At 47.6% G+C, this 27,468-nt stretch overlaps 1 protein-coding gene across 1 annotated transcript; it reads right to left on the bottom strand.

Moving 5' to 3' along the window:
* Positions 1–24,496, bottom strand: Sema4a (sema domain, immunoglobulin domain (Ig), transmembrane domain (TM) and short cytoplasmic domain, (semaphorin) 4A). Its single transcript, XM_013015051.1, has 15 exons — positions 24,156–24,496; positions 21,551–21,718; positions 19,734–19,894; positions 18,289–18,351; positions 17,947–18,045; positions 17,627–17,732; positions 16,790–16,906; positions 16,388–16,512; positions 16,057–16,229; positions 14,432–14,582; positions 7,334–7,514; positions 2,368–2,486; positions 2,068–2,225; positions 1,641–1,741; positions 1–1,367 (listed from the first exon to the last, which is right to left on the bottom strand). The coding sequence occupies exons 2-15, from the start codon at positions 21,687–21,689 to the stop codon at positions 778–780; spliced, it is 2,283 nt and encodes a 760-aa protein (XP_012870505.1). The 5' UTR covers positions 21,690–21,718; positions 24,156–24,496; the 3' UTR covers positions 1–777.
* Positions 24,497–27,468: the final 2,972 nt, after the last annotated feature.

Here is a 27,468-nt window from a genome sequence, read left to right as displayed (position 1 = left end):
AAAAAGCTTTCTCTTTTTAATAAAAAATAAAACTGTCTGTGACAAGCTGTTTTCTGAATCCCAAAACAAAGGGAAGGGGAAATGAACAGTTCCAGGGGTCTGCCAGGGTAAAGGAGTGAACAAGGCTCAGATGGACCCCTGCTGTTGGGGGAAGGGCAGAAAGAGTAACAATCTACCCAAACTGGAACTAGAAGGAAGGTAGTCAGACTTCAGGAAAGACTTCCTTGGAGTCAGCAGCACATAGTTGACAAGGGGAACATGAGGGAACAGCTTCCTTCAGGACCCTAGAGACCTCCAGGAGAGGGGCGAGTTGGCATCCGAGGCTGCAGCGGCTTTCAGGGGGCAGTCTTCGGGGGGTGACATCTTAGCTCATGCTGTTGGGATGTTTTGCACTCATTACCAAGAGGCCCTGGAACTGGTGGTTTTTCCAGGGTCTCCTGGGACAGTTAAGTGTCCAATAAGGTCTCAGCAATGGCCAGAAGATCCTCTCCAGCTCCTCCTGTCATAAGGCAGGGTCAGATCTAGGGCAGCTGGGGTTACAGAGCCTTCCATGTGCGTGGCACAAGGAAGACTGACACAGGGAATGCAGGCTGCCATGGATAGCCCTATGGGGCATTATCACCGGCACAGAGTGGTAGAAATGGCTTCCGCCATGGGAGCAAGGTGGTCTCTGTGCCATTCCCAGCTTTGTCTGGGTAGCATTGCTCAGGGTGCCTCTGCTGAAGCCAGCATGGCCAGGTGCCTGTCCTTCTCAACAGCCCAGCCTATGTCCAGAATTTAGGCCACCTCCGTGCCTAGGTGGTTGTTGTCAGTGTCCATGTCACTAGCAGAGGTCCTGTGTTCCTTGGGAGGCTGTTGGCGCTGCTCCCTGCTCAATGGTGCCTTCTCCCCAGGGGGCAGAGTCCCACAGCCCTGGACCTTGCCTCGGGCCCGGAGAGCTCCTAGCGGAGAGGCGAGGAGGATGATGAGGGCTCCAGAAAGCACTAAAGCAAGGAGGACGGTGACAACAAGAAAGTGAGGCCAGTAGGATCGCGGGGCAGCCATGGCAGCCCCGCCAACTCTGGTTAATGGGACCTCCACACGTTCTCGGGGAACGCCAGCCAGTTCAGGATCCATGGCTAGGGGCTGGTCCTGGCTGTCCACCCAGTAAGAAACCACAGGGTATGAAAAGCCGTTCTCAGTGGCCACACATTGGTAGAGGCCTCCAACTCCATCACGAGGCAACAGCAAGAGGGAGCCATTGTAGATGGCAGAGGAGGTTTCTGGGATTGCCGCCTTGCCATGACTCCAGCGGTAAGAGGCCAGCGCTGACATGTGGGGACACGGGAGCTCCAAGATGGAGTTGGGGACAACCAAGACTTCTTTAACTGGAAGACAAGGAAAAGGGGCAAAATAGTTAGGAGAGAAAGAGGAAAGGAAGACTCCAACTTCCGGGGTCCATTTCAACTCCAACCTCAATGTTCACTCCTCCCAACTATCCTCTAGTCCTTTGAAGTCCAACTCTAACATATTAAGCCAAATACTATCATGAAGTAGCCCTGGCTCAGAACCAAGACCCAGACCTACTTTGAGTAGACAGGTGCATGAGCAAACTGTCCACTCCACCAGAGCCTTTGTGCCGCCCCTGATCCCACACTCACTGAGTTGAGGGCGGCTCTGAGGCCGGTGGCTCCTGCCCATGGGGCCATGTGCACAGGCCCACTCCGGGTTCCCTCGCTCCATGTCCTGCTTCCAGGAGCTCCTGAGAAAGCAAGACAAGAAAAAGTCAAAGGTCATTCCTTCAAACAGGCATGGGAAGAGCAAGAGAAAGGGAGAGAAGTACAGAGGGAAAGTTGGAAGGGGGCTGGGAAGACTAGGTAGAACAAGAGAGGAGGGATGGGAAACTCAGGCTGGAGAAGCTTCAGAAGTGCCTAGTAAAACGCCAACCCAGGAGGAACCCACCACAGGAGAGTAGACTCTTGGCATGAATGTGCCAGAGATCTCTGGAGAGGGAAGAACGGTAGCAGAAGCTGAGTAAGAAGGATCATGGTGGGCTATATTCAGCCACCATCCAGAACTGGCACTCACAGGTTGGGGTTGGACAAAAGGCGGCAAATTCTTGACTCAGGGTCCCAGGCACAGTGCGGGTCTCGGGCAAGGACACAGTCCACACAGCTTTCATAGACACTACAGTTGGCTCGGGGAACCTTCCAGACCCCTCCTGAGAAACCTACAAATATTGCACCCTGGAAGAGAAATTCAGAGTGTCAGGGAGCCCCCAGATATACCTCGTAAAGTCTCAGTACCCAGCACAGGCCCTGGAACCAGCCCAACTAAGCCTCTAAGGCCAGGCCCAAAAAGTCATTTCATGATCACATCCTTTCTAACCTGGGTGGGAGCCAACTGCAGGTTGTGAACAGGTTCAGGGTCAGGAAATAGCTGGATTTCTTCCACCAGATAAGCAGTGCTATGTCCACTCAGCACAGCTTTGTGCAAGGACCCTGTGGCTGTGGAGAGACAGAGAGATCTGAGATCTTGCCCCTCATTCTTGGACCCCTGTCTACCCTCACATGGCCTCCCCAGCAGCTGGCTGCTCCTTCCTTCAAGCACTGGGTATGTGTGCACTGCTCAGCCTCACCTCAGGGAAGAGACAGGGGCCTTTTGTGAACTAAGGCTTAGAATCTCTGCACTTCTCCTTTCTCTGGAATTTCCTGACAAAACTCCATCTCTGGAGAAACCCAGGTGTTCCACAGATGTGGGAGCAGGAATCAGCTGAGCACTTATGTAGAAAGTCACATCACCAGCCTCCCTCAATTCAATCAACTGTCACCGTTCAAAAGCACCTTGAGAAGGTCTAACCTGACCAACGTTTTACAAGTTGCCATCTAGCCAGGCATGGTGATACACACCTGTAACCCTAGAACTCAAGAGGTTGAGACAGGAATTTTCAAGTTCAAAGCCAAACTGGACTAAACATGAAGATATTATCTCTTTTAAAAAATGTATAGGTTTTTTTTGTTTTATTTTGGATGCCAGTACTGGAGCTTGAACCCAGGGTCTGCTGTTGTGAACTTTTTTACTCAAGGCTAGCACTGTACCACTTGAGCCACAGCTCCACTTCTGGCTTCTTTGGTGGTTAATTGAAGATAATTGTCTCACGGACTTTTCTGCCCAGGCTGGCTTTGACCTCAGATCTCAGCTCCTGAGTAACTAGGAAAGATGACACTGATTATGACAGGAAACAGTGGGGCTACAGTGGGTAGGATAAGCCCATTTTCAGGAACAAGGCCAAAACTTAAAGAAGATTGTATGAAAGCGTGAGTATGTTGAACCTTATTGCAGATCTAAGAGAATGCTGGCCATTAAGAGGTGAAGGCAGGGCTGGGAAGGTGGCTCAATGGTAGAGTGCTTGCCTCACATGCATGAGGCCCTGAGTCTGATTTCCTCAGCATCACATAAGCTGAAGAAGCCAGAAGTGTCTCTGTGGCTTAAGTGGTAGAGCACTAGCTTTGAGCTGAAGAGCTGAGGGACAGTGCCCAGGCCCTGAGTTCAGGCTCCATGACCGACAAAGAGAGAGAGAGAGAGAGAGAGAGGAAGGCATTTCAAACTGGGAGAAAAGAGGAAAAAGAGGAAAGTAATCTAGTTCTAAGCTGGATGACTTGTGTTAATAACAAAACAAAAATTAGCTGGGCACTGGTAACTCATACCTGTAATCCTAGTTACTCAGGAGGCTGAGATCTGAGGTTAAAGCCAGCCTGAGCAGGAAAGTCTGTGAGACAATTATCTCTAATTAGGAAAAAAAAAGCCAAAATTGGAGCTGTGGTTTAAGTGGTAGATCGTTAGCTTTGAGCAACTCCCCACTTCACCACACACACAAAAATAGCAACTCAGAGTTCAGAGTGCCCAGGCCCTGAGTTCAAGCCCCAGGACCAGCACAAAAATAATAAATAAGTAAGTAAATAAGAGTTTAGAACTGGATCATTACCCCCTTTTCCTTTCTGCTCCCAGTTTGAAATGCCTTCCTTCTCTCTCTCTCTCTCTCTCTCTCTCTCTCTCTCTCTCTCCGGTTAGTCGTGGGGCTTGAACTCTGGGCCTGGGCACTGTCTCTCAGCTCTTCAGCTCAAGGCTAGCACTTTACCACTTGAGCTACAGTGCCACTTCAGGCTTTTTCTGAGGAATCAAACCCAAGGCCTCATACATGCGAGGCAAGCACTCTACCACTGAGCCACCTTCCCAGCCCTGCCTTCACCTCTTAATGGCCAGCATTCTCTTAGATCTGCAATAAGGTTCAACATACTCATGCTTTCATACAATCTTCTTTAAGTTTTGGCCTTGTTTCAGAAAATGGGCTTATCCTACCCACTGTAGCCTACTGTTTCCTGTCACAATCAGTGTCATGTTTCCTAGGCAAACAGAGAATCCTTGCCTCTGTGTCAATTTGTGAAGCTGGTACTTGCCATACTTTTACAGAAAGTTTGGAGTGTCTGGTTTTAGGATTATTCTTTTTTTTTCCCGATCTGGGGCTTGAACTCAGGGCCTGGGCACTGTCCTGGAGCTTCTTTTGCTCAAAGCTAACACTCTACCACTTGAGCCACAGCACCACTCCTGGCTTTTTCTGTTTATGTGATTCTAAGGAATTGTACCCAGGGTTTCATGCATGCTAGGCAAGCACTCTACCACTAAGCCACATTTTTTTTTGGGAGGGGTCTGGTCGTGGGGCCTGAACTCTGGGCCTGGGTGCTGTCCCTCAGCTCTTCAGCTCAAGGCTAGCATTCTACTACTTGAGCCACAGCGCCACTTCCAGCTTTTTTCTTTCTTTTTTTTTTTTGCTTATGTGGTGCTGAGGAATCGAACCCAGGGCCTCATGCATGCAAGGCAAGCGCTATACCACTGAGCCACCTTCCAGCCCTAAGCCACATTTTTTAGGACTATTAACCATGATTGTGGGAGGCCTCTCAGTACCAAAAAAGTGAAAAAAAAATTTAGTCAGGTGTCAGTGGCACATGTCTGTTATTCTAGATACTTAGGATGCTGAGATCCAGAAGCTCACAGTTTAAAACCAGCTAGGCAGAAATGTCAGTGAGATGACATTCTAAAATAACCAGTAAAAAACTGGGCTAGAGGTATAGTTCAGGTGGTACAGTGACAGTTCAGTAAGCAAGCCAAGTAAGGTCAAAACTCTGAATTCAAACTCCAGTACTGGGAAAAAAATAAAATAAAAAACTGGCAACCTCCCCATGAGTCTACTTGGTTTTCTCACCTTATGACTAACTACCATGTCATTTATTTATTGGAGTTCTTTATTGTCTATCTCCTCCCACTCCACAAGGCCAGAGATTTTTGTCTGTGCTGTTCCTGCTGTATACCCAATACAGTCACAGTTGACACAAAGGATCCAGAATGCCTTTCAGCACAGCCTAGAAGAATAAACCTGAAGGATTTCTACCATTAAAGCTCAAGGCCATCACCTCAGCCAGGTCCTCAATTTCATGGCAATTGTCACATTCTCCACTCACCCACTCTCCTCCCGTCTTTCTACACTGACTGAGTTTACCCCTCTCTCCTCAAACCCACTGCCACATCTAGCTCATGACCTTGTGTACTACTTCATAGGAAACACAAAAGCCTTCAGATATGAGTTTCCCCAGTTTCTTGTGTGTCCCTAATCTACATACAGCTTCACTCCCAGACCAGCAGAGACGAGTAGCTCCCTTACCACTCTCCGGACTCCTCCCTTCACAACTTCTCCTGCCAGTTACCCCTTTCTAACTCATCTCAGCACTGTTCCCCTGTTTATCAAATCCTTTTAGTCTTTCTCATCTATTAAAAAAAAAAGGGGGGGGGTTGGGCACTGGTGGCTCATGCCTGTAATTCTAGCTACTCAGGAGGCTGAGATCTGAGGATTGTGGTTCAAAGCCAGTCTGGGCAGAAAAGTTGTGAAACTCTTATCTCCAATAAACCACCAGAAGACCGGAAGTGGCACTGTGGTTCAAATGGTTGACTAATGAGGCTCAGGACAACACCTAAACTGAGTTCAGGTCTTACTAAAAAAAAAAAAAAAAAAAAAGCTGGTGCAGTGGCTCACACCTATCATCCCAGCTACAAGAGAGGCATGAATAAGAGGATCCAAATCCAGGTTGGCCCTAGACAAAGCAAGACCATATTTAGAAAACAACATGAAAAGGACTACAGTTGTGGATTTTTCTAGGCAGAGTATACTACCTAGCAAGCATGAGGCTCTAGGGCTGGGAAGGTGGCTCAATGGTAGAGCGCTTGCCTTGCATGCTTGAGGCCCTGGGTTCGATTCCTCAGAACCACATAAGCAGAAGAAAAAAGCCGGAAGTGGCGCTGTGGCTCAAGTGGTAGAACACTAGCCTTGAGCTGAAGAGCTGAGGGACAGCACCCAGAGTTCAGGCCTCACGACCAGACCCCCCTCCACCCCCCCCCCAAAAAAAACAAGCATGAGGCTCTGTCTAAATTCAAATCACAGTATAGTACTACCTCCACAAAACAAGGCCTGCGCTAGTGGTGTGAGCTACTCAGAACTCATAAGGCTAAGGCAGGACTATATAACTTTTGAGGCCAGCCTGGGTTACATAGTGAGGCACTGTCTGAAAACAAGTAACTACAACACACACACACACACACAGAGCCTGGCTGGACCTCCTCCAATCACCTTCCCTTCACAGCCCCACTTCCAAAGAGTGACCTCCACACTCCTTGTTTCCAGCTTCCTTCTACCTAGTCACTCTTCACCCCTCAACACAGCTTCCCCAAGAAGACAGGCAGTTCTGTCTTTTTTGGGGGAAGGATAGGGAGGAGTTGCTTGTTTGGGAAATACTGAAAACTGAACTTAGAGCTTTGTACTTGAGCTTTATCATTTAAGCTACAACCCCAGCCTGTCTTTGTTTGGTTATTTAACAGTGCATTTTCAAATTTACACCCAAGCCAGCCTGGACCTTGATCCTCCTATTTAAGCTTTCTGCTGTAGCTAGCTGGGATAACAGGCACATACCACTGCATTAACTTTTTATTGGCTGAGATGGAGTCTTACAAACTTTTTGCCTTGATCTCTGATCTCTGCCTCCTGAGTAGTTAGGATTATAGGCATCAGCCACTGTGCCTTACTATGTCTTACTAAGACCACCCAAGCCCTCCCTGTCTATCCCTCTCAATAAACAAAAATGAAAACAAAAACTGAAAGCTCAGAAAGACTAGGGACTGCTGTATCGTAGAGCCACACAGGGCTCAAGACATATTAACTTTTGGTTGAACAAGCAAGTAAACTCAGATTTCCCTCCTCAGGTTGGGTGCATCCCTTGGGGGGGGGGATGTCCTGGAATCCCATACTCACAGGTCCCCAGGTACATGACCAGATGGCTGCGTCCATCAAGGCCCTGAGCTGTCTCCACGGCAAGCTGTGTGTACTCCACCCCAGACTTCACCAGCAGGGGTGCCCCCACCACCTGCTCATCCATCAGGAAATGGTCCTTCATGAAGGTCAAGGCTTTATCAGAGGAAGGGCCCACGGAGCACTAAGAGAGGAAGGAGGCAGATCAGGTTGGCTCACCCCTTCCCTGAAGCTCATATTGCCCACTGCCCTCACTCCCCCCCTGCTGTTCTCCTCTGCCCTCCTCCCTCAACTCAGAACAGCGGTTAAAGCTCATACTTTAGACCTGGCTTTGAGCTCTGTCCTCAGTATGCCTGAGGTTCCTCAGTACCACCTCACAAGCTCACCATAAAGGCAGAGTGCACTAATACACACAAGGTTTGGCTTGCAGTGACTACTCAGTGAACATTAACTGCTATCAATGACCAGAAGCAGGATAAAGACTCCTTGAAGACAAACCATGTTTTCTCCTGTCTGCAGTCCCAAGCATAGCTTAGGACCTGAGCTCAGTGAATGTTAGCTGAGTCCATGATTGAAAGAGGATATCGCAGAAAGGTGGTGTGGCACGGAGTGTCTCTCATCATGATCATGCACGAATTTGCTGCATGACTCTGGGAGACTCCCTTCCCCATTCTCAGCCTCCCTTTTCTCACTCATGTGTGAGGGGGTTGGACCGGCTGTTCTTGGAAGGCCCCGCCAACATCAGCATGCTGTGGCTCAGAGAGAGCTAGATCCTGATCTTTGGGCAGAATCTTTGTCCTTCCTACCCAGAGCATCATCTTGGGAAAAGGTCCAGCTCTGTCAAAACTTGTCTAAGGTGTCCTTACACAAGTTATGTCACCTTTTTGAGCCTCATAAGTAAGGTAATAACATTTATATATCTCATTTTGGTGCCAGCAAGAATGCATGTACCTGCTTTCACTTCTTCCCACAAGCGTTTTTTTAAGGAAAGAAACACCCATATTTTGAAAAGTGCAAAGCAATTGAATAAACAGTCAAAGACTTAGAGAAGAGAAAGAGAGAGATAAAAAAAAAAAAACTTCATGAGCCAGCTCCAGGGAAGCCCCAAACGAACTGATCACAAGGCAGAATTTTCTAAAGTGTATGAATTACAGCCCCAGCTTCCTGTGGAAGTGAAAAGAAGAAGCTTAAGTAAGAAGGAGCATTTTATTTAGTTTTTTTTTTTTTTAAGACAGGGCCTCACTATGTATTCCCAGGTTGGCCAGGGATCATCCTGGCCCAACCTTCCAAATGCTGAGATTACAAGCATACCCCATTCTCTTTCCCTATGATTCCCAGACACCAAGGGCCAGATCATCTCTCTCCAAACAGACCAGAAGAGTCTGGGAAAACTGACTGGAGATTTAAAAGGGAACATTTACATATATTGACATCAAAAGTCCCCAATACAACAGCCTAGCATTACCATCTTCAGTGGAACTACAACAGAGTCCCTATTGCTGATGGACATAGTGTCTTCATATAGTCTCACATGGCTTTTTTTTTTGAGTCTGGTTGTGGGGCCTGAACTCTGGACCTGGGCGCTGTCCCTCAGCTCTTCAGCTCAAGGCTAGTATTCTACCACTTGGACTACAGTGCCACTTCCGGCTTTTTTCTTTTTGCTTATGTGGTGCTGAGGAATCAAACCCAGGGCCTCATGCATGCAAGGCAAGTGCTCTACCACTTAGCCACCTTCCCAGCCCCGCATGACTTTTTTTTTTTAAATAGCTTTTTAATTTTTTTTCTGGTACTGGAATTTGAACGGAGGACCTTGTACTTTCTCAGCTTTTTGGCTTGTTTGCTTAGTTGATTCACTACCGGGCCACACCTCTAGTCAATTATTTGCTGGAATCTATCACACTTATCTGATGAGGTTGGCCTTGAACTATGAACTCCAAGTCTTAGTTTTTTGAGTAGCTAAGATTACAGGCATGAGCCACTGGCATCCATCAACAAGTAACTTTATAAGAAAAGGAAAGGAGGTACAGAAAGGGGAGGGTGAAATGACAAGTAAAGAGGCAAATTGAAGTGACATAGCTACAAGCTAAGGAAGCCCAAGGATTAGAAACACTACTAAAGACTAAGAGGAATTGATTTCCCTCCTATTTCAAACTCATGGCCTTCAGAACTCAGAATAAATTTCTGTTATTTATTTTATCTTATTTTATTTTTTGCCAGTCCTGGGGCTTGAACTCAGGGGCTGAGCACTATACCTGAGCTGCTTTTACTCAAGGCTAGCACTCTACCACTTGAGCCACAATGCCACTTCCAGCTTTTTCTGTTTATGTGGTAGTGAGGAATTGAACCCAGGGCTTCATGCATGCTAGGCAATTACTCTACCACTAAGCCACATTCCCAGCCCATTCTGTTATTTTAATTTGAAAAAAAAATTAATCTTGGAGCCAGTGGTTCATACCTGCAATCCTAACTACTCAGGTAGCTGAGCTCTGAGGATCAAGATTTGAAGCCAGGCGAAGGAGGAAAGTCTCTGAGACTCTTATCTCCAATTAGTCACCAAAAAAGTTAGAAGTGGCTCAAGTGGTAGAGCGCTAGACTTGAGCAAAAAAAGCTCAGGGCAGTGCCCAGGCCTTGAGTTCAAGCCTCAATACCAGCATATACAAAAAATAAAAATAAAAATCTCGGGGAAGATAGAATCACAGAGGAAGAGAGGCTGAACAGGATACATTGTTTACATGTATGTAAACATCACAGTGAAACCCCCCTGTACAACTAATATATACTTTTCTCTTTCTTTGTTTTTTTTTTTTTTGTCCCAGACCTGGACTCAAACCCAGTACCTGATACTTTTGCTCACTGGCTAGCACTCTGCCACCTGAGCCATGCCTCCAATCCCACAACTAATATATACTACTAAGTAAATTAAAAATAAATAATAAATTAAATTAACATTTTTAATTTTCAAGGAGGAAAAGATAAAACGTATTTAGTCAGATCTAGAATGTATGTTCCACCATTCTTTACTATTTTCTTATCAACAAAGAGAGAATATGCTTAACACTTGTAATTTCTGGCCACTACGATTATAATAATTTGCCATAGCTACCAGCAGAAACTAATACAGATGAAATTTGCTTCAAAATGTTAAATGGGTGGTAAATGAATGGAACAAATTTGATTGGCTATATGTTGAAGTTGACCAATGGAAAGATATTTTATAAGAAATGGAAAATCTGATAGAAGGTACATATGATAAAGTTGAGATATTCTCTAGAGCCAGGTACAATGATATACACCTACAATCCCAGCACTTGGGAAGCTGTGGTAGGACTATATGTTCGAGGACAGGCCTAGCATACATAATGAGACTCAGGAGCCAGTAGCTCATGCCTGTCATCCTAGCTATTCAGGAGGTTGTGATCTGAGAATCGGAGTTCAAAGTCAACCCAGGCCACGAGATTCTTATCTCCAATTAACCTCCAAAAAGCTGGAATAAGAGCTGTAGCTCAAGTGGTAGATTGATAGCCTTGAGCAAAAAGTGCTCGGAGATAGCACCTAGACCTGAAGTTCAAGCCTGAGGACTGGCACAAGGAAAGAGGAGATAACAGTGCAGTAGATAGTTGAAGCAGTTTAGTTATATAACAAGACCTTGTCTCAAAAAGAAAAATAGTAGCCAGGTTCTGGTAGCTCACACTTGTAATCCTAGCTCCCGAGAAGGCTAAGATATGAGGATCGAGGTTCAAAGCTAGCCCGGGAAGGAAAGTCCATAAGACTCTTATCTCCAATTAACCACCAAAAAACTGGAAATGGCACTGTGGCTCAAGTGGTAGAGTGCTAGCCTTGAGCTGAAGAGTTGAGAAACAGTGCCCAGGCCCAGAGTTCAAGCCCCACAACTGACAAAAAAAAAAAAAGAGAGAGAAGAAAGGAAGGAAGGAAAAAAGGAAGGAAGGAAAAGAAAGAGAGAAGAGAAGAAAAAAGGAAGCTATGGAATGTGAGACATACAAGACCTGTTCTAGGAAAGGCCAAGGGAATCCCCAGGATGTTGAAGAAGGGAGATTCCAGGATGGCAGCTATGATCCAAACAACAATCTAAAAGGTCTTCAGGATGATGAAACTTTTTTAATAGCTAATGGGTCTGTCTTCAGGAGATACTCATTTCATTTAGGAGGAGTTTGGGGTTGGATTAGAGTTAAGAGCTTGAAAACAAAAGCAAGCAAAAAAAATCAAAATAATTACTAACCTCAGGGAAAACAACAATTATGCAAAAAGGAAAAGTAATCATGGCTTTATTACCTGGTTCATCTGTGAATAATAAGAATCATAAATATTGATCTAACCAAAATTACTATAGGACTGGAGTTGTACCTCAGTGGTAGAGTGCTTGCTTGGCAGGTGTGAAGCCCTAGAGTTGATTCCCAGCAATGCAAGAAAAAAAATAAATAAAAGCCTGGTTTATATCTCAATAGTCATACTGGGATTAGGACTTCAGCAAAACTATAAGTGCTACACATTGATGGCTCATACCTGTACTAGCTACTGATGACCCAAATTTGTTCAAGTTACACTAGGCAGAAAAGTAGCCAGGCATTTGCAGCTCATACCTGTAATCCTAACTACTCAGAAGACTGAGATCTGAAGATCAAGGTTTGAAACCATCCCAGAGAGACAAATCCAAGAGACTTTTATCTCCTAATAACCAGCAGAAAGAAGAAAGAAAGAAAGAAAGAAAGAAAGAAAGAAAGAAAGAAAGAAAGAAAGAAAGAAAGAAAGAAAGAAAGAAGGAAAGAAAGAAAGAAGGAAAGAAAGAAAGGAAGGAAGGAAGGAAAGAAAGAAAAGCAAGCAAGCAAGCAGAAGTGAAAGTGTGGCTCTAGTGATAGAGTACCAGTCTTTAACAAAAAAGCTAAGCATGAACTTAAGGCCCTGTGTTCAAGCTCCAGCACCAGCAGAAACAGTATAACATAATCAGGAAACAACAGGACTCTATCAGAAAAACCACCAGTGCAAAAATGGGCTGGAGACTAGAGACGTGGCTCTGCAGTCATTTATGTGCTTTGCAAACACAAGACCTTGAGTTCAAACCCCAGTACTTCCAAGAAACATTATTGTAAAACTATACTGGAAGATTGGGGCTAGGTTTGTTGGTTAGCCAGTTTGTTTTGGAAGGGAAGGACATATAAAGCCTGATTTGTAGTATTTGCTGGTTTTCCCAGTGCACATTTCCTTCATAGATGATTTCAAGATACCAATGTGGTGTTGGTGAACATGCGTTAGTGCAAAGCCAGTTCTCACCAGTAGTCCAGCACACTGGGTACAGGTGGCAAACCTCAATTCAATTCTCACCTTCCAGAAAAAGGAACTCAGTGCACACTATCTGAAACTAAAATATTAAGAACTAGCAATAAAACATTGTATTTAGCTCAATAGTACAGTGTTTGTCTAGCTTATGTAAGATTATGGGTTCCTTCCTCAGCATCATAACTAACAAAAGAACACAAAATGTGGTATATGAGATTTGGATGAAAATATAAAAAGAATCAAGACCAAAAGACTTGAAGGTAGTTGGGAAAGAGAGGGTAGAGAATGGGCTATTAACCAGGTAAGATGGTATGCACCTGTAATCCCAGTACTCAAGAAGCTAAAGCAAGAAGATTGCAAGCTGAGCTACATAGCAATAGCTTGGTTTAAAAACAAGAAAAGAAAGCTGAAGACACTATGTTGAAAATGAACTTCACAACTTGGGGGGAAGGAGTTGGGGAAGTGGGAAGGGAAGGGATGGTTGGGGAAAAACAAAGGAGGAGGTAACAATGCTCGATAGGAAATGTACTCATTACCTTACTCATGTAACTGTAACCCCTCTGTACAGAATTTTTATAATTTAAAAATACAAAAAAAGAAAGCTGAGCAGAGCACTCCTTAAACCCCATTACTCAGGAAGTGGAAATTCAAAGGATCACTGTTTCAAACGGGAGCCAGGCTCACACCTGCAATTCTAGCTACTCAGGAGGCTGAGATCTGAGGACTGTTATTTGAAGCCAGCTCTGGCAGAAAAATCTGAAAGACTCTTATTTCTGCCAAAAAGCTGGAAGTAGAGGTATAGCTTTAGTGGTAAAGCACCAGCCTTGAACAAAAAAGCTAAGCAGGGGGCAAGGCCCTAAATTCAAGCCCCAGTACTGACAAATAAACAAACAAATAAATAAGGATCAAGGTTTGAAGCCAGTCCAGGCAATATATGGGTATCAGTTTGGCCTATCATCCCAGCTACTCAGGAAACATAAATAAGAGGATTTCAGTCCCCTGAGATCAAATCTCAGTACTCCCAAGAAGAAAAAAGAGAATATGGCTATTTTTATTACTTTTGGGGGGGGGAGTCCGATAGTGGGGCCTGAACTCTGGGCCTAGGCACTGTCCCTCAGCTTTTCAGCTCAAGGCTAGCGCTCTACCACTTGAGCCACAGCGCCACTTCCGGCTTTTTTTTAATGTTTATGTGGTGCTGAGGAATCGAACCCAGGGCCTCATGCATGCAAGGCAAGCGCTCTACCACTGAGCTACCTTCCCAGCCCCAATATGGCTATTTTTAGAACCAATCTATAGATCTATTTGATTCTTCAAATCATATATGTGTGTGTATGGTTTTTAGAAAAAAATTACATAAGAGGGAGGGCAGGATGACAGATTTTTACTCCATGAATGAGAAAAATCCAGTGACATAGGAGAGACCAGATTCTGAAGAGAGGAAGAAAGCCAGGAACCATGAAAGAAGTGGCAGCAAGGCCGACAACTAAGAAAGTTACATAAGAAATGCAGGTGAAGATATTCAAGATAATGCTTGGCAAGCACCCCAGCTTCCCTTAGTTCCTGAGCGGTAGCTCTAGATATTTGGTGTGCACTTAACCTTGAGAGAAAGGTAATCCTGGCAACGACTGTGAGGATAGGACAGAGTTGGACATCTGTGAAATGTGGAGCACCTGGCCATATGTGTATCTGAGCAGATGGGCTGGGTGAAGTGGGAAGCTTGAACAGTTACTGAGCACTTACCATGTTACGATAGGGGCTTTTACATTCACATTTGGGGCAGGCTTTACTTAGTGGGGGCAAAGTACTTACACTGCCTGGCCGGGGATCAGTCTCATGGCCTCTATAAGTGGTCCAGCGTGAAGTTTCTTTGTTCAGTTCCTTGTACTTTCCTTTAAAGACACGCTCGATGTCCGTGAGCGAGAAAGTACAAACTGCAGAACTCCGGGTCCCTCCAACCTGCCTGAAATCAGCCAGAGAGGACATTGTCTGTGGTTTCCTGTGCCATACCAGCTGATTGCCCCTCCAGCCCTGGCCCATTCTCAGTGAGAAACTCCAGGAGGGCAGCATGTGGAGGGGTTAGGCTAACCTCTCGCTGCCTCTTCTCTCCCTTCCTGTGATAAGGCCTGGGAGAGCCCCATGGAGTTCACTGACTATGGCCCTTGGCCTGGCTGGAGGCCCATCTTAGGATCTGAAATATGATTATCCTTAATGAGAATTAATTGGGACACAGGCCCTGGGGTGGCTCCTGCCCATCCTGCCTGCCTAGACTAGGCTGTGCCCATAGGAGGGGCAGTATAACCGGCTTCAGGCTGGCTCCAAATGAAACCTCTTGGTTTCTTGGCCTTCAGAGAACCTACCAAAAGCCTGCCTACTCTATGATTTTTATTACTTCAGTCCTGGTCTGTAGAGATAGGGCTGGTCTCTCTTGCTCTTTAACCAGGTTCTCAGTTCTAGATCCTAGATCCTATTTACATCAATGACTTTGGCACCTGACAAATGAAGTGTGGATCCATTCAGACTATACTGTAGCACCTTAGACACATCAGTGAAACTTTTTCAGCTTCAAAACAGTGCTTTTCTTTTTCTCTAGTGATAGTGATGATGTTTCTCTTTTGGCCCTGGCCATTAGGAAGCGCTCACTTGTGGCTGGCAGCCAGGGACTTAAGATTTGCTTGTGTAACATAGTGAGCTTATATATGCTCTTCAGCTCAAGGCGAGCGCTCTACCACTTGAGCCACAATGCCACTTCCGGTTTTCTGGCGGTTTATTGGAGATAAGAGTCTCACAGACTTTCCTGCCCAGGCTGGCTTTGAACTGCTTTCCTCAGATGTCAGCCTCCTGAGTAGCTAGGATTACAGGCGTGAGACACTGGCGCCCAGCTATATTTTTCTTTTATTCCCATTTCCTTATTCTTTCCCCACCCCCTATTTTCTTTCTTTCTAATCCTGGGGTTTAAACTCAGGGCCTGGGTGCTGCCCCTGAGCTTTTGCTTTTACTCTACATTCTACCACTTGAGTCAGAGCTCCACTTCTGGCTTTCTTGGTAGTTAATTGCAGGGAAGAGTCTTACAGGTTTTCCTACCCAGCCTGGCTTCAAACCTTGATCCACAGATGTCAGCCTCCTGCCGTCTAGAATTATGGGGGTGAGTCACCGATAACCAGCTTGATTTTTTTTTTTCATAGACTTTTGTTTGTGGCAGTGTTTTGAACTCAAGGCCTTGCACATTTGACGCAGGCTTCTCTATCGCTGGACCAAATTTTCCCCACATGCATGAAGGACAGAGTGACATTTCTGGAAGGTGGTAAGGACCAAACGCCTTCCTGTGACAAGTGCAGCGAACTCATGTGCTAGGCTCAGCCCAGTTCGCGCCTCCCTCATCTAGCTGGCTGACACTGCTTTTGTCTTCAGATCCTGTGCCCAGCCCGACTGCTCACCACTGGGAGGTGAAGACTGCATAGATGCGGGGAACCGAGGGAGCTTCTGCGGGCAGCAGGACCGCGTGGCGGATGACGTTGAACGGCAGCTGCCCCTCCTGAGCGCAGAGCAGCTGGGCCTTCAGGAAGGTGGTCCACTTCTTCTGCAGCAGCTTTTCACCGCCCACGTCATTCTGGGGGTCGTGGGCGGAGTCAGGGACGCCCTCTGCCCCACAGGGCCCCGCCCCCCGCGTAGCCCCACTCCCATTGGGTCTCCAGAACTCAAGCTCGCCTCTGCCACCTCCCCATTGGCTTTGCTTCACCAGCCCTGCCTCCCTCCCAAAAGGCTCACCTTGCAGACTCTGGCCACCCGGGATGTGTGCAACCTCTCAAAGAAGTCAAACTCGCTAGCTGTCTCTTCGAAGAAGAAGTAGACGACCTGGGTCGAAGGGATGGCTGCCACGAAGGAGGCGTCCGCTGCGGGGGGCGGGTCAGATGGGCTTAGTGTCTGAGCATCTGGATGCTCCGGGTTCCCCTTTGTGACAACCTGAGAAATAGGCTCCCGCTTGCCCAGGGGAATGATGGGGACGAGATGTGTGTGACTTTATTTATGCAAAGTGAAAGCTTCGTGAGGACCAGGGCTGTGCCTTCCCTGTCTGCGGTAATCCTAATGCATGGCATGTGCCCCCAACAGATTTCAGATCTAAGGGGAAGCGGCCAGACCCATAGTGGCTGAGAGTTAAACGGTCCTTACGGTGCAGCCAGCGGAGAAAGGTGTCAGTCTTGAGAACAGGTTGCGATCCCAGTGTACGCATCAGGATGGGCTCACTGCCCAGGAAGTTGTTCATGGTGCCAGAATATAGCATCCCATCTAGAGTAGGGAAGGGAGCAAGAGAGAATTTAACAGGTGAAGGTAAAGTTACCCTGCCCTGGCCAGACTTGCCCTTGGCTGGGGTCAGCACCTGTCAGTCTTCATTATGCATCCTTCTGCAGAGCCCCAAAGCCAAAGGAAATGGTCAGTGTGGTCTTCTGTGTTTGGTATTTCCCCAGCCTTTCTCTGGATACTCCCACACACACCCAGCTGAACCACTTGTCAAGTAGAATCATTCATTGGTGCCAGGTGATTGTTTGCTGGTTCCACACTTTCAATCATACCCTTCTCTTCCTGGAACACCTCCCATGTCCTACCTATATTTCTTCTAATTCCTACTCAAAAGTCAAAGGCTTTTTTTTGAAGCCAGGGTAGAAGGTCTATAATGGTCTGTGTAAAAGCACAGGGCCATGATTCTTCTTTATAACTCCATCAAGACCTAGCATAGTGCCTGGCACACCACAGCACCTTTTCTGGTGCATTGGTTAAACAAGTGAATAAAACTCAAGGTCTTGTCTTTGCCTGTTTCCCGTCTCCAACCAGGTGCCACTGAGTCTTCTCACATATGTGTCTATCTTTTACCTCCTTTGTGGCATCGGAACTGCTGGTTGGGATGCCTGACTCTCCCTCTGATTTTGTGCTCTGAGGCTTTTGTCTTTCCTGTCTCCTGTCTTGTTAGTAATTCTATCACAATCCAATTTCAGGAAGCCTGATACTCACCCACCAAGACAGCTGTGTGCTTGTGAGCAGGGTCAAAGGGGCTTTGGCCTTTCCCTTCTGTGACTTTGTCCTCCAAGATGGGCAGCAGGTGGGAATCTTGGAGTCCCTAAAGAGGGGAAGTGGCTGGGGGCCCAGAATGCCAGGATCTCACATCTGGGAAATGAGAAGCATGAGGGAGGAAGGGAAAGGGATAAAGAAGGGCCAAGAAGCTCGGGAGGGTCCTGAGGGACCCAAGTCTTTCAGAGCTACTGAAGATTGGCTGTGGGTAGATGTAAAAAGGGACATTTGGGGGCATGTGAGCTGGGTGTAAGGTAACTCACAATGAAGGTACAAGCCGGGCTGAAGGCAAAGGTCCCACAGGCATAGAGATGAGTATCATTGAAAGAGACCAGGACACGAATGAAGTTGAAACACTGTGTCTGTAGAGAGACAGAGAATTTAGACCTTGAGACCCCTTATCCCAAGCTCTTCTGTCCCTAGAGATTGTCTCCACACTTCCTAGTGCAAAGAAGGGCTGAGCAATGCTGAACTCTCTCTGTATAACTTTGTACAAAATGATCCAAGAAAAAAATCATGCAAATGAGTGCCCTCCTCTGCCTGGCCCACATGTCTAGGGACATTGGGTCTTTACTCAGCGACCCCATTCCTCCACCTCTGCTTACCTCATTGTTCTTCTTCTTTAAGGCACATTCACTCTTTTTTCTGTCACTGGCAGGCCAAGATATCTGAAGTGGGGAGTTGAGAGGGGGAGATGAAAAGAAATGAGGTCTTTGCATCTTCTGTCACCTGCTATCCCTTCACCAGCTCTAGCATAAAATCAACAGTAGGGTCAGGTGCTGGTGGCTCATGCCTATAATCCTAATTACTCAGAAGCCTGAGATCTGAGAATCTCAGTTTTAAGTTATGGGCAGGTCAATCTTCCAGACCCTTATCTCCAATTAGCCAGCAAAAGGCCAGAAGAGGTGTGGTTCAAGTAGTAGAAAAAAGTTTAAAGAGAGCTTGAGGTCCAGAGTTCAAACCTCAGTACCAACATAGTCACTAACACAAACACAGACAGACACACACACACACGTACCCGCACAGGCACACGCACATGCAAACAAATAAATAAAAATCATGCTGGGTGCCAGAAGCTCATGTCTGTGATCCTGGCTACTCAGAAGGCTGAGATCTGATGATTGCTGTTAAAAAACAGCCAGGTAGAAAAGTCCATGAGACTCATCTCCAATTAACCACCAGAAAATCAGAGGTGGCACTGTGGCTCAAAGTGGTAGAGCACTAGTCTTGAGCTAAAAATCTCAGGGACAGTACCATTCCCTGAGTTTTGCTGGCCCAGGACTGACTACATGCATACATACATACATACATACATATATACACACATAAAATCAACAGTAGCCTTGCTGGTTAATGACATACTGGTGGGAGTTATAATATTAAACTCAAAACTATTATATTCATCAAGACATAGATGATAGAAGATAGCCTTAGGAATGAGACAGACCTAAGTTCAAAGCTAGGTTCTGCCACTCATTGTCTGTTCACTCTCATAGGATGCTGGTCTACAACCAGGGTTGTAGATGCAATCATCTAATGCAAAGTATGGTATACACAGCAGCTGCTGTTAAACCACACATTTCCTGGAGCTATTGTCAAAATATCAGTTCCTGTGGCACACTTTGACAATCTGCATTTTTAACCATAAATAAAAATAATAAACCTTGGAATGGATCAATAACGAGGAATACTCTCCCTCCCTTCCTACTCTTCTGTAGTTCAAGTTGCTACATACTAGGGTGTACTAACAGAAATATTAATGATTTCTACCAGTGGGTGGATACAATTAAGTTATTGATACAATTTGAGTCAATGTTTATCTCACGTTGATAATTTCCCTATCAGCCATTTTAGAATTTGACATTTTTCAAACAATACTTGTGATACCAATGAACAGTGAGACCATAAAATATTTCTTGCTATTACACTCACAAGATGTATATAGCAAAAATTGCTGAGTTAGAGAAAGGCAGTTGGGCTGTTCTGGCACAGGGCAGATGCTGTTCCCTTCTCATTCCCAGCTCACACCCTCAATCTCTGGCCTCCTCACCATGTTCTTCAGCCTTGGAACTCCTGGATCTTGGATATTCAAGGCCAGAATGGCCTCTCGAGCACCCACATAGAGAGTATTTCCATCGCTACTCAGGAGCAGAGTGTCAAAATCCCGGAGACCTTTCTGGTGGAAGAAGCTAAGTGCCCTACGTCCATCTCCTGTTGAGAGGTGTGACAAGGAGAAAGTGAGAAGGAGTTGTGGGCAGCATCAGACTCCTGAGACAAAGGGAAGGGAAGGGAAGGGAAGGGTTGTCAGAGCTGGATCTCCAGGCTTTGGCTGCTAGACTCCCTCTTCTCCACCAGCAGGCCCCTGTGCCCCTGCTGGTAGTTACAGGAGCTTCGTGTGTTGAGTCCCCAGTAGAGAAGAGAAGCAGCCAGAGACAGGCAATGACAGCCTAGGGCTAGAGGATGGTGCCTGTACCCTATACAGCCAGGAAATGAAATGAGGCACAATGCTCTTTCAAGTCTGGTGTCTACAGTAGAATAAGACACCTGGATCTCCAATGGAGGGGGGACAGCCGGCAGATAGACAGGAAGGTATTCACAGCAAGGAAGGGAAGTTTACACAGAATGGTGTCCCGAGTAGTTAGGGGTTTTAAGATCCTTCCTGTCACCTCCATTACCCCTGCTGTTTCCTTCCTTCCTCCACTACAGGAAATTTCCACCTCTATAAACACTATGAACAGAAAGGAAGCATGCGTCTCCCTTTCTGAGGTCCATGAGGGCATACCTGAACATCACCTGCAGGGAAAGTGAATTCATTGTGGGAAGCTCACCTAGGGTTTGTTTATTGTCTGCCTTGCGCACATGCGCACATGCATGCGTGTGTGCGTGCGTGCGTGTGTGTGTGTGTGTGTGTGTGTATGTGCATGTGTTCCTGCCCTAAACAGGAGTGCTCATCAGCACATTGACACTTGTTAGACTGTTACCTCTGCAGGCTCAGGGAATCTTAGGATCAAGAGGAGGGATGAGGGAGAGAAAAGATAGGGAAGGAAGGACCATCCTCCCCTGGACCTGTATATACTCCACTCTGCAAGAGCACTGTCTGATTACTCATTCTGCTTCCCCTTGGGCACTGTGAGCTTCTTGAGGACAGGCATGTCCATTTTCCTAATCTCATGGCCCACACAAATGAGGCCTCTTCATCAATGGGCAACTGCATCTCCTTTGCCAGGTTGTTTCAGGATTACCTGTGCTGTGCCCTACTACTGAAGGACCCGCCTCCTTCCCTGAGTCTTCCCCTGGTAGATGAGGGGCCAGCAGCCATATAGCCCCAGTGAGAAGTCACCTTAGCTGTGCTGCAGAGCGCCAGGCCATATCCAATGGGCTACACTGTATTCTTGTACTCCTGGTGCCCAAGATACTACACATGACCTGGTCTCTGTGGTTGGCTTCGGCCTGGAAAGCTATGGGTCACCAGTTCTACAGATGATTTTCTAGCAGATATCTTGATTTGGGGATTCCCAGGGATGTAAGCATTTTGGGGTTTTTGTTGTTGTTTTGTTTTGGAGCTTAAGTTGTCTTGCTAGGTAACTGTGACTCTTGAGGGAAAGAAATAACACCAGCTTTGGAGAAATGGAAGGAATGATGGTCCTGGATCCTGGACTTCCCTTCTCTTCCCTCATTTCTCTTTCCTTCTGCCAGGCCCTCTGCTGCTCCCTGGCATCTCTTCCCATCTCTGTTTCTCCAAGTCCATTTTTCCCATCTCTCTCTCTCTCTCTCTCTCTCTCTCTCTGCCTTCTCTCTCTCTCCTTCCTCCACCCCTCTCCAGCGCTGCATCATCATCCCACCACCTCTTGGCCCTAAAACACTTACCTGCATAGTATTTGACTCTGGGCATAGGTCCCTTCCCACTATCCATGGTGGTGGCTGGTGACAGCAGGAGCAGGAGCAGTTGGAAGAAGACAAGTCCCAGGAGGCTGCAGGGGTCCAGGCCCAGAGCTAAGAGGGCCATGCTCAGCCAGAGGCTGTCAGCGGATGGCTCTGAGGAAACAGGCACGCAGGCACTTTCTGGGTAAGCAGTCCTTACCACATCCCCCCTGAGGACCAATTGGAGAACCCCTGGCAGCAGAAGTCGGGGGGGGGCATAAGGAGGTGGCACTTCCCCATCTAGTATAGCCCTCAGAATCTCACTTCTATCATGCTCCTAGCTCCTAGCTTTGCCTATTGCCTCATTTTCCTTCCGGGTAGATGCTCAGGGTTCCCTGGGCTGCCCATGCTGGTCTCCTCACCAATAGCTCTGCCCTGCCATTTCTTACCTTACCATCAGGGAATTCTATATGTCTTTCTTCCATAGCCACTCAAGGCTCTCAGTGCCCAGAGCCTCCACTAACAGATACCTGAGGTTGGGCAGACGCTGTCTGCAGAACAGGACCTGTACTCCAAATAAAAATTCCTCCGATTTTCCTATCACTTTCAGATCTGCTGACATTTATGTTGCCTCCCACTCACCCTGACCCAGACTGACAGCCCAGGTTTGAGCCAACTTGTTCTAAGCTCCTTGTGAGCCCCAGGGGCTCAGGGGCTTTGCAGCTCCCTCAAGCCTACCTGGCCCTCTTCTTTCAGGAAGCAATGTGAATGCAACTCACCAACATGGCTCTCCACATTTTCCTGGAACAGCCTGGGCTGGACTAAAGGGGGATTAGGGGGTGTCTCTTAGTTTTGGCAATCCTTCTTGTCTCTTTGCTCCCATTTGCTCCTGCCTTCTGCTTCCCTGAGGCTCTGAATCATCTCCCCCGGCCCCAGGATCACCAACCTCAAACTGCCCGTCTCACCTCACATACTCTTGAACCAGTCACAGTGAGAAACTCGGGTGTCCACACTCTGGGGTGGGGGTGTCATCCAAAAGAAAGAAGGAGGGGGTTCCCAGGCCCCAAAGGCAGGGACAGAAGGCTCAACCAGGCTGAAATGGGAGCGCGGCCCTCCAGGCACCCATCATGCCAAAGCCAGCACCAGCTCTGGGCCAGGGAAACCAGAATTTCCACCTCGAGTTGTGACAGATCCTGGCTGGGGCGGAAGTTGATGGATCAGGAAGGAGAAAAAAAAAACTCCTTGGCACCACAGGAGACACACCTCTTTCCCCAGCTCCACCTGCCTTAGTCTATCCAGAAAGTTTAAAGGGCCATTTCAGGTCACTTCAGTGACACCCCCCACCCCCCCGTCTCTTTACCATTTTACATCCAGTCTAACCAGACACTCTGCGGCTTCTCTTCTTACTCAAGGTTTCCCAAATAAGGGACATGACATTATGTTTCATATTCCTCTTTTCACTTTATTCAAATGGAGGGGTCTCACTACTCATACTTGCTGGGAAGTCCCTGAAGGAGTCTAATCCTCAAACCTCCCACTTTCAGTTTTAAAAGGTACAACAACAGTCTTAGGCAACTGTCCATGACTTAGCAGAGAAAATCCTTCCTGTAGTACAATCTCTATCAATCTCAGCATGGCTTCAGGCCAGAGAGAAGCCCAGGAAATGCCCCATCTGGGCTCATGCTTATGGGACACATTTCTGAGGCATCCAGCCCCCGAGAGTGGCTGTTTAGGCTCCAGGGCATGGGGGTGGGAACCTCATAATGCAGGGTTAATGAGGCACCAGGGCTCCACGGCCTATAAAGTGGCTAGGTTCCTGCCCACTCACCCAGGTCATCTGACTTCAGGTTAAAAACCATGAATGTCTCAGGGCTAACCCAACTCCAATAAGTAACCTATCTCCTTTTGAAACACACAACAGGAAGTCCTTCCTATAATGTAACTTCCGCCCCTGCTGCTACAGCACCAGCCCAAGTTACACCTTAGAATGCCTTTTCAGCACCCCTTTTCTCCCTAGCCTTCTTTCTGCAAACTCTACTCCATTACCTCTTAGTTCCCCCAGAGATTAGGCTTACACAGAATCCCTCCTGACAAGTGTATCTGTTGAGACTTGCATAAGATTCCCCCAACCTCTGAGGCTGGTTGCCAGGACCCTGCCTAGCTCTCAGAATCAAGCAAAACTTCCATTCTCCTGATCCCAACATCTTCTATGTCTGCTCAACCTGCCTACTGCCACTCAGATCTGGGAAGCCACCATCCCAGGGCTTCTCTACTGGAACAGATAGGCTTATCTGGGTCACTGGGAGGAGCTATGATGGGCAAAGCCAGGAGGATTTTCAGTGCCATCCTCCCTGCCCGATGCCCTATTCCCGTCCCCTCTGGAAGTGTAGATTCCATGCTCTGTCCTAGTCCCTTCCCCTGGCACTCAGAAATCTCCCAGCCCCAAATCTCTTTTCTCCCCAGCCTCACCAGTCAATATGAAGAGTTGACACTGTCTAGCTTCTGTAGGTAGGTTTACAATTCCATTTACCAAGAATAAAAGTGAAGCTCAGGGAGCCAAATTAAATTCAGATCTTCCCCTTACCTACGTGGTATCTCAAGTCCTACTCACCTTCTCCCGAGTTGGAAGTGCAGTTGGATGGAGATGGTGAGTGGAAGGGTGGGAGGGTAGCAATCTCTGTCTTCTCTAGGCTGTTAAGAAGCAATCACTCTAAGGGATTCCTGACTCCATCCTGAGGCCAGGCCACCAGTTCCTACCTGCTGCCTCCTTGAGGGTCTCCATCTCCAGATCAAATCCAGCAAAGAGCCAGGTGGACGTAAGGGTATTCTAAGCCCTACCCCCAGCAGCAGTGTAACCCCTCAAGCCTGAACCTCTGGAGTCAGATCCAAAGAGTCCACTGATAATATCAAGCAGAAACAGAATGAGCTTCACAGGTACATGACCTGTACAGTCACACAGGGCCCCTTTCTCAGAAGGGCCCATGCTGTGTCGAATACTCTGCTATTTTGGAAGTCTTGCTAATTTCTAAATAAGAGGCCCACATTTGCCTTTTGCATTGGGCCCCACAAATTATGTACAGGTCCTGCCCACAGCGTCACAGAGGCTCAGAGCTGGCAGCCCCACACCCTCCCCCACTGCACAAAAGAGGAAACCAAGGCCAGGGAGGGGAAGGATCTGGCTGGGTTGGGGTTAGCGTCAGGCAGCAGGTGCGGGGGGGGGGGTGGCCCCAAGGTCAGATCTTCTGGGACCAGGCCAGAGTGGCAGTGCCAGTTTTAAAGTCTCACTCCAAGATTCTCCCAGCCTATGTTTTCACAAGCCCTGAAGCCCAGCCTGGTGACCCCTGCCCCCCAAGACAACAATATTCAGCTTAACCCCAAGGGTCCACATCCTCAAGAACTTCTCCCAATGTATTCCCTAAATCCAACTGGGGTACATCCCCCCCAAAAAAATCCTTAAGACCACATGGAACAGTAGCCCCTTCCTATCTGGCTGTATGGCAGAGTAAAGATTAGATGTGTGGGTGGAGGTGGGAAGGATGATGGAGCAATTGCTTTCCATCTCACCCCATGCTACCTCAGCACTTCCAGCAACCCAGGTCTCTGTGTCCCTGTATTGCGGGAATGCCTTTCTGAAGAAAAAGCTCCTACAGCCAGGTCAGACCTCACCAATGACCTGGCAGGTCCGGTTTCCCCAACTCCTCCTCCTCCAGCCTCAGGGGCAGCCCTCAGAAGAGCGCAGTCCTGGGGACCATCAGCTTCCTGCTCTGCTTCCTTAGCCCCACAGCTCTGCTCCTCATCTATCTATCCTCTTCTTATGATCACAAGCAAGTCAAAGCAATTTACATAGATTGAGTGCCTCCTGGGGGTATAGGCACTCGGCTGTCCCCAAGCCTCTATATGCCCAGCATCCTTCCACCTCTTCCCATCCCAGCCTGTCTCCAGCCTTCTGGTTGCCCACCCAGACCATTCCTCCTAACCCCGTACCCAGAGCCTTCTAGCCCTCTTCCAGTCTGGCTAGTGCTAGAAGCTATGTTGAGTATTGCACACAATGGCCCGACCCCTCTGTCTGCCCCCTCCTCAGGGCAGAGCCGGCGCCAGACAATGGCCCGCCCCCTCCTTTCAGAACTGTCAGCTCTCTGCCTGGAGATCCCTTACCTGGGGCTTGGGGATGCCGCTGCGTTTCCCTCCTCCTGGAATGCCAGGCAGGCTTCCGGTCTCCCAGTGCCTCTCTCCCTGCCACACCCCCACCCCCATCCCCAACCCCATCCCACCTCACTGGTCCTTAGTCACCATGGCGACCGCATCTCTAAGTGGGAGGGACTAGAATCTCCCCATATTCTTCCTCCTCCTCTCATGTCCCACTGCACCCCACCTTCTGTGGCTCCTGGATCCACATGTGTGGAGGAAGAAGGGCTCCAGATGTGGAAAGAGAGGCAAGGAGGGAACACATTAGCCCCTGAGTCCAGTCCCTGATCAACTCCCTTGCCCACCCTCAGGCTGGCACCACTGTATAAATGTACCCCAGCTGGATTTATGGAATACATTGGGATGAGTCCCCCCTCCCCATAGCCAGTTTCTGTGGGTCTCCTCCTCCTAGGAAACTGTGTTTAAGTAGGGGAAACATCTGGACACTAACATAGCCCCATGCAAATGGAATTTACTAATGAACACTATATATACAAGCAAATAATCCAAGGGTCAAGGTTTCTGTCAAGAAGCTGTCTTTAGTAAATGTACTCTGACTTTTAAGGGCGGGCTATTCTCAGGTTCCAGTTCTGCCTGCTCTCCTAAGCTTCCTTACCAAGAGGGCTTTTCAGAAACCTTCACTGGCTAACACCAGTTAGGAGGGAAATTTTCATGCTGTAAGAGGAGAGCTAGTGGGCAGACTTCAAAAAGGACTTTCCAAAGGTCTAGACTAGATAGAAAAAGAAACAGAACTGAGCTGGATTTTGTTCTCATCTGGGAAACATCAGAGGTAGGCAGAAGTTTGAATGATGGCTTCAGGAGCTGGCTTGGTGTCCCCTTTATCTGTGATCCTAAGTAACCCTCTCACTAAAATGTCCTTCTGTCCCTTCAAGACCTCCACTTCTTCTGGTCAAATGAGAAATTTAAAAAAAAGTCCCTTCTAGACTGGCCTCTGTCCACATATACTATGGGCTGAGAAGCAAAAACCCGGGGTCCTATGCCTGACTGCCTAGAAACTAACTATATGATTCCAGCCAGGCAGGGTCCCGGACCTGTCTGACTTATGAAAGTAAAAGAAGGGCTTTCTACCCTATCAAGGAGCAGCTTGGCTCCTCTGTAGACTTTATTGTATTTTTAGGAAGAAAGAAGTGAATGGGCTAGAGCTGGCCCCGGGTAGAAGGTTTAACAGGTCAATTCTGGTTTCCTTTTGAGTCTAGGCTGGGGTGGTGGGTAAGTATTTCCTTCTGGGGACGGGCAAGGAGGGCATGCCATGTGTTGAAAGCAGAAGCAGACTCAGCAGAGTTGTCATCACCCCTTCCAGCCTCCTACCCCCATTTCCAGACACTCCATCCTTCCTGACCCTCAGTACCTTGCCTGCTTGTTCTGGATCTGCTGCCCAATATGGGTACATGCGGTAGCCATGGAAGAAATGATTTGAGATGAGATGGCAGGGACTAAAGGCAGCTGAAACTGGGACTGAAGGTGAAGGAGAAACGTTGAGCTGCAGGAAGACTGCACATTCCCATCGCAGGTTCTCGGGTCCCTAGCCCAGCTCTTCCACTTTTAGGGGAATTCAGCCCATGGAAAAGGGCTGCATTTCTGAAATGATACAAGGACCTTGAGGAGTCTACTGGTCTGAGTTAGGGGGTCTTTCCTGGCTTTGGCACACAGGTCTGAGGACCTCTAGAGAGGGCTTGAGGGGTCCTGGTGAAAGAGCAAAATCCCAAAATGGCGGCTCT

This window comes from Dipodomys ordii, unplaced genomic scaffold (assembly GCF_000151885.1).
Source record: "Dipodomys ordii isolate 6190 unplaced genomic scaffold, Dord_2.0 Scaffold26, whole genome shotgun sequence".
NCBI classification, from domain to species: domain Eukaryota; kingdom Metazoa; phylum Chordata; class Mammalia; order Rodentia; family Heteromyidae; genus Dipodomys; species Dipodomys ordii.
The sequence above is the reverse complement of the archived record's forward strand: the minus strand, read 5'-3'. Positions and strand labels throughout refer to the sequence as shown.